The sequence below is a fragment of the Vombatus ursinus genome, unplaced genomic scaffold, assembly GCF_900497805.2.
Source record: "Vombatus ursinus unplaced genomic scaffold, bare-nosed wombat genome assembly UNPS02010193.1, whole genome shotgun sequence".
Classification (NCBI taxonomy): domain Eukaryota; kingdom Metazoa; phylum Chordata; class Mammalia; order Diprotodontia; family Vombatidae; genus Vombatus; species Vombatus ursinus.
In genome coordinates, this window is record NW_020949971.1 from 9,430,459 (window position 1) to 9,437,927 (window position 7,469).

A 7,469-nucleotide genomic window follows, 5' to 3' on the forward strand; every position below is an offset into this window, starting at 1 on the left:
TTCTCGTGCTAAAGGCTAGCTCTAACAAGCATTTATTCATTTCCTATTATGTGCTAGGCTGTGAGTGTGTGTGTGTGTGTGTGTGTGTGTGTGAATTTCAGGATGGTGGGTGGAGGAATGTGAGTGCTTTGGAACATCTGCTGTTGTAGCTTGATATTTCAGCTCATTGGAATATCTGTTCCAGATCTTTAGGAAAGCTCGAGCAGTGGCCCCATCAATTCTTTTCTTCGATGAGCTTGATGCCTTAGCGGTCGAAAGGGGCAGGTAAGAAATGCTACTGTTGAGTCATCTCACATTTCTCTTTCTGTTGCTTGGGATTCAAGATGGCGGTGCATTGAATGAGAACATGCAAGGGAGGAGCCCTCATGGAATGCTCAGGCTGGGGACACAGCAGTTAGAGATGAAAAGTAAAATCAGAAGTGAAATAAGAGCTCTGAAGGGAAAAAAATGGAAAGAGAATTAGTTTAGAACATAAGGCAGAAAACTTTACCTAAGTGATGGACACCCTGAAAAGTAACATGGAGCAAACACCTCAGCAGTAACTCCCTGAGATAACAAGAAATATTAGAATAAAGTCAAAAGATTGAAAGTTTAATATATCATATATCTATTATTAAAAAAACTCATTGGTAAACAGGTTGAAGAGAATTTAAGAATTATTAGACTCTTTGAAAACCATAACCATGCTACAAACTTGGATGTAAAATTTGAAGAAATCTTGAAAGAAAACTGTTCTGAACTATTTGAGACAGAGAGCAAAGTAAAAATAGGGGGAAACATTACCAATCATTTCGTGAAAGAAACCCCAAATTGAAAACATCCAGGAATGTTGTTTCCAAAATTATAGTTTCCAAGTTAAAGGGAAAAAATACCATAAGCAACAATCCAAGAATTCAAGAACCGAGAAGTCCCTGTCAGGATAAGATCTTGCCACATCTATCATAAAGAGGGACAATCTTGGAATACAGCATTCTAAGTGGGAGGGATGGCAGAGCAGCAGCTCCTCTACCACTCAAGTGAGATAATATGTATAAAGTGCTTAGCACAGTGCCCTGCACATAGTAGGTGCTATATAAATGCTTATTCTCTTCCCCTACTCCTGCAGAAAGATTTAGAAATGGCACCAGATGTAGTCTTGATTGGTACACCCAAGAAAATGGCATTCCTTCTTCAGGCTATCCTTGGTTTCTTTGAAGGCTCAGCCTCAGGTGCTCTTTCTTAAATGGAACCCAATCCAGCTGTAGCGTTTCTTCCCTCAGAAATGATTTTGTTTAATTTTGTTTATCTTATTTATCCTTTTTTCCCCCAAGTACAAGGTAAGGTCTTTGAGGCATTCTTGGATAGAATTTTCTATATATAAGTACCTGATTAAGAAGAACTTTCCCCTAGAAAAAAGAGGCAGGAGGCACCTACTTGTGTTTCTTTCTTGAAACTCTCTACTTGTTGTTCAGTCATTTATGACTGACTCTTCATGACCCCATGTGGGCTTTTCTTGGTGGAGGGGTTTGCCATTTTCTTCTCCAGCTCATTTTACAGGTGAGGAAACTGAGGCAAACAGGGTAAAGTGACTTGCCCAGGGTCACACAGCTAGGAAGTGTCTGAGGCCAGATTTGAACTCAGAGAGTCTTCCTGACTCTAAGCCCAGTGCTTCATCCACTGCACCACCTAGCTGCCCACAGCTAGAATTCTCCAAATTCTTTTGGAGGGTGCTTTAAGGAAGGAAATGGCTCAACTTAACCTTACAGATCAGAGAAGAGAAATCACCCAAAAGGCTTTGCTTTTTCAAGAAGTGAATATGGCCCCCTGCTTTCCTGATCCATTGGAGACAGTTGTTTTTGGAACCTGAAAAAGAGCAAATATGAACCAGATGTGAGAAAAATGCGTTCAGCGGCGCTGTCATGGGATGTGTCCAGCTTTAAGCATTATGGGAAAATCGACAAGGCCCTTGTTAAAAATAGGACCTTGCTTAGAGGCCTCGTTTGCACAATAGGCATTTGCACACGCATCCAAAAGGCTGACCATCTGCAGCCCCTAGAGACCGATTTCCTGTGCTCACACTTATCACACCGAAGCATTCAAAGGGACACCTGTTTGTATGGTTTGCCCTTTTCCCTTCGTGCCTTGTTCAAGGTGAGTGCAAAACTTTCCAGATGACTCTCCATGATTTTATTCTCTCTCTTTCTCTTTTTAATGACAATGTTTCTGGTCATGCTTTTTCTTTCAGTAATTGATAGCTCCATAAAGAGGACAGATGTAGACTGATGACTTGATCTCTTGCACACGAGTCTTGTGTAGGGACTTGTAGAAATTGCGGATGTGTGTGTGTGAGTGTAAAAAGAAGGATAATGCAGTAGACTGCTGGACCCAGAAAAATTAAAGTCAAATCCAATCTCAGACCCTTACTAACTGGATGAACCTGGACGAGTCACTCAACCCTTTTTGCCTCAGTTTCCTCATCTATAAAATGGGCCGGAGAAGGAAACGGCAAGCTACTCTGGTGTCTTTGCCAAGAAAGCCCTGAATGGGGTCACAAAGAGTTGGACACGACTGAGAATGACCCAGTAACAACAGCGGCAACAAAACTCTAGTCAGACCAAAAACGCAGACATAACCATTGCCCACGATCCCCCAGGTGTAACGTTGATTTTAAAAAAACCCAAGAGCATTTTTAGTAGACGTCACTATCTCTGTTACTCATCATCTCCAGCTCCATGGAATAAAAAGTTTTCAAAACACAGGACTCTCCGGTTAAGGGGGAGAAAATCACGTGGGAAGGAGATGAGGTCCGTGTCATCCTTCTTGTCCTGGCTGTTGTTGGGCTTGGGCTGGGGATGCGTTCATTGAGCCTACAGAAGATACGCTTACAGCCTAGGGTTTTTGTTCGACTAAAAGAAAGTCACCTTCAATTTTCTGTATGATAGATGGAGCCCCAAATATAGAAGAATAGTGACTTGTCTCCAGACAGTTTCTTTCAAATTCCCATCAAAGATCGGAGGAATGGGGTGATGCTGATAGCAGTGACCACAGTAAAAGCTCACGTTTTCATATAGAGTGTTGTGGTTTGCAAAGTGCTTCTCTTATAACAAGCCCGATGGGCCAGGATTACCTTCATCATTTTATAGATCACGGAATTTCAGGACAGGACCTTAGAAGTCGCTTGTATCCGTCCGTGCCTGATCAAGAATTCCCTCTACATTGTTGCCCTCAAGAAGTTATCAGTCGTTTGCTAGACCTCTAACAAAGAGAGGCTTCCCAGGCAGCTCACTCTACCCTAGGATCCCTCTCGTTGATAAGTTTTTCCTTACATCGGGTCTAAAGTAGCTTCTTTGTAACTTTCACCATTATTTCTAGTTCCCCTCCCCTGCGGCCAACCAGAATAATTCCATTGCCTTGATAGAGTATTGACACGTCCCCCTCTAAATCTTCCCTTTTCCTGGCTAAACATCCTCAGTTCCTTCAGAGGAAGTTCCTATGGCATGTTCTTTAATCTCATCATTTTAGTCACTCTCCTCTTAATAGGTTTATAATTTCCTTCCTCAAACGTGGCACCCAGGACTAAACACAAAATAAAAAACAAGTGTAATCACTTAGCCATTATCAGATCTGATAAAGATTGGAACATGGACTGACATCCAGGTTTTCTGCCTTTATGATTCACTAGGTTGCTGCCCCCAAGGAGGTTAGGGCTGGATTTCAAGGTCTGGGAATGGTCTGCATAGAAATGTCAATTGAATGCCTGGGAGTTGAGGAGATTCTCAGGTGAGATAGTCAAGGGGGAGAAGAAAAGAGGGTCCCCAGGCAAAGCCTTGGGGGACTCCCACAGTCAGTGGGTATGACTTGAGTGAAAGGAGTGGTGAAACAGGTAGGAGAATGAGGGGAGAATAGCAGAGAGAATCTAGGAGAAGAGGTTGGCTTGGCTGTCAGCGTCAGTTTACAGAGAGGTCAAGAAGCATGGGGATTGGGAAAGGGCCATTAGATTTGACAATTAGAGATCATCGATGACTTTGAAGAGAGCAATTTCAGTTGAATGATGAAGACAGATTTCAGAGGGTTTTGAATCGGGGAGAAGTGAAGTAAGTAGTAGGAGGTAGGAGGCAAGTGCTAAGAGGAGGCAGAGAGCTTTCTTTCTTTTTTTTTTTTTTAAACTGAAAGTTGCCAATTGTTTTGCAGTGCTTTATTATATTGAGAGGGTTGTCTTTCTTGGGCTTTTAATTAACTACTGAATGAATACATTAGACACATTCGAGTTTTAGCTGGGATTTTACATAGCTTGCATTTTAATTCTTTGGTTCTTTGCTGTTTCTATTAACCCATAGCATTATTTTAATAAATGTTATAATACCAACCAGAGTCCAGGGTGGTTCCAAGGGCCCTCAGTCCAAGTTCAACCAGAATTCCTCTTCATGTTTCGCTCGAATCTTGTATTTGAAAATCAAATTTTCTATTCAACCCTGGTGTTTTCATCAAGAATGCTTGAAAGTCCTCTATTTCACTGAATGACCATTTTTTCCCCTGCAGGATTATGCTCAGTTTTGCGGGGTAGGTGATTCTTGGTTGTAATCCTATCTCCTTTGCCCTCCAGAATATTATATTCCATGCCCTGCGGTCCCTTAATGTAGAAGCAGCTAAATCTTGTGTTATCCTGATTGTGTTTCCACAATACTTGAGTTGTTTCTTTCTGGCTGCTTGTAATATTTTCTCCTTGACCTGAGAACTCTGGAATTTGGCTACAATATTCCTAGGAGTTTTCCTTTGGGGATCTCTTTCAGGAGGAGATTGGTGGATTCTTTCAATTTCTATTTTGCCCTCTGGTTCTAAAATATCAGGACAGTTTTCCTGGATAATTTCTTGAAAGATGATGTCTAGGCTCTTTTTTTTGATCATGGCTTTCAGATAGTCCAATAATTTTAAAATTCTCTCTGCTGGACTTATTTTCCAGGTCAGTTGTTTTTCCAATGAGATATTTCACATTGTTTTCTAATTTTTAATTCTTTTGGATTTATTTTGCAGTGTCTTGATTTCTCATAAAGTCACTAGCTTCCAAATTGCTCTATTCTGATTTTTAAGGAAGTATATTCTTCAGTAATCTTTTGGATTTCCTCTTCCATTTGGCCAGTGTTGCTTTTTAGGGCATTCTTCTCCTCATTGGCTTTTTGGACCTCTTTTGCCATTTGGGTTAGGCTATTTTTTAAGGTGGTATTTTCTTCAGTATTTTTTTGGGTCTCCTTTAGCAAGCTGTTGACTTGTTTTTCATGATTTTCTTGCATCACTCTCAGTTTTTCTTCTACTTCTCTTACTTGTTTCTCAAAATCCCTTTTGAGCTCTTCCAAGGCCTGGGACTGATTCATATTTTTCTTGGAGGCTTTGGATGTAGGAGCTTTGGCTTTGTTGTCTTCTTCTGGTTGTATGTTTTGATCTTCTTTGTCACCAAAGTAAGATGATATAGTTTGACTATTTCTGCGCTGCTTACTCATGATCCCGGCCAATTACTTGAGTTTTAAACTCTTTGTTAAGGTAAAAGTCTGCTTCCAATGTGGAGAATGTACTGTCCCAAGCTTCGGGGGTTTGTACATCTGTTTTCAGAGGTACTTCTAGAGACCTGTAAATGTTCAGTTCTTCCAAGGTGGTATGATAAGGGGCGAGGTGTTTCCTCTCCACCACCACAATAAGCTCCACTGCACCAGTGTTCCTCCTCGCCCCAGGACCGCCCTTCAGAACTGTGACCCAGATCCAAGCACTGGTAAAGCAAGAGATTCCTGCCTCAGCACTGGCAAAGAGATCCCTGCAATCCCCCTCTCATCAGCCACTAGATTTCCCCTCAGTCTGTGGGCCGGAAGCTCAGGAAAAAGCCGCAGCCCTGGGCCGCGCTCGAGACTTGTGCCTGAGACCTAGCTCCTCTCTCACCGCAGTCACAGACTTTTCCCACTGACCTTCTAAGTTGTGTTTGGCATTAATGGGTTGAGAAATCTGGAAACTGCCGCAGCTGCCCGCGATTCAGTCCTCTGAGGCCTGCTCCAGGGTCGCTGCGGCCTGCGCGCCCACGCCGAACTGCGCTCCTCTCCCCGCCTGGCACGATATACCTTTCCAATCAACCATCCAGGCTGTCTTTGGCTGGAAATTTGTTTCACTCTGTCTTTTTGTGGGTTCTGCTGCTTTAGAATTTGTTTAGAGCCATTTTTTTAGGTATTTGGAGGGGTTTGGGAGAGAGCTCAAGACAGTCACTGCTTTCCCTCCGCCATCTTGGCTCCGCCTCGCCGGCAGAGAGCTTTGTAACGAAGGTTACCCGAGAAGGGGAGGAGAGCTATAGGCCAATAGCTAGTGGGGCTGGTTGGGTCAAATGGGAGTTTTTAAGGATAGGGGAGAAGACATGGGTAAGTATATAGGCATCTGAGAAGGAGGCAGCTGATAGGGAGACATTGAAGATTAGAGAGAGAGTAGGAATTATGATGAGAGCAATCAATTGGAGAAAACAGGATGGGATGAGCTAAGGATTTATGTAGAGGGGTTTGCCTTGGCAAGCAGGGCCTCCTCTTTATGTAAGGGGTGAAGGTAGAAATAGTGTGGGGAAATGTCTCAGATGAGGAAGGTGGAGGAGGGGGTTCTCATCAAATAGCCCCCTTTTGTTGGCTAAAATGAGGAAAGGTCCTCAGTTGAGAGGGGGAGGGAAGGGGAATACCATGAGAGGTATGCAGAGGGATGAAAATATTTGGAATAGCCCCTCCACTGAATATGGTAAAAGAATTGCCTTGCTGCGGGGAGGACTCAGTTGAAATTATATAACAGATTTGTAGTGGACCTAGTAAGTACAGTTCCGTGATCTTGTCCACGTTGATTTAGCAGCGTTTAGGAGTAGGAGTGAATGAGGCAGGTAGTGAGGCTGGGTCTTGGCAACGCATGATTGGCAATAGGACAAAAGGGCAGGGAATTCCAATATATAGGAGAGAATTGGACTACTTCACCAACGGTGAAGGGGAGGAGAATGTGACCAGTCTAGAGGTCATGGGAAAAGACCTGAGGGATGGAAGGATTGGAGTCATGATGTGATGAAGATGATTCAGAGTTGTAAGTCAGAGGGGAAGATGGAATGACAAAGGATTAATGATGGCAAGATCAGTGGTGTGACGGTCTGTGTTCTGAGCTGGAATGGAGGAGTAGCTCATGGGAATTGAATAGATTAGGAAGTGAAAAGTTGTGGAGCATCAACGTAACCCTCCTTTGGTATGAGGGCAGGAGTTAGGGAGGAGAACAGGACAGTGAGCCAGGTGATTGAGCAAGGAAGGAGAAAATTGTGGATTAGTAGAGATGATGGTCATTAGGATACGAATTGAGTTACCAGTTTGTACCATTTGACAGGCAGTTTTCAAGGAAAGAAATCCAAAGTCTCTATAGCTGAGAAAAAATGATGATGAAACGTGCTTCCCATTTCCTGACAGAGTGGTGATGGATTTAGGGTGCAGAACCACACACAC

The 7,469-nt window shown here is 43.0% G+C and overlaps 1 protein-coding gene across 1 annotated transcript in view; it reads left to right on the top strand.

Moving 5' to 3' along the window:
- SPATA5 (spermatogenesis associated 5) overlaps positions 1-7,469 on the top strand; it is a 227,007-nt gene that overhangs the window by 43,686 nt on the left and 175,852 nt on the right. The window contains exon 13 of the mRNA XM_027853737.1: positions 185-264. Within this exon, the coding sequence (XP_027709538.1) occupies positions 185-264 (80 nt within the window). The remainder of the gene's footprint in view (positions 1-184; positions 265-7,469) is intronic.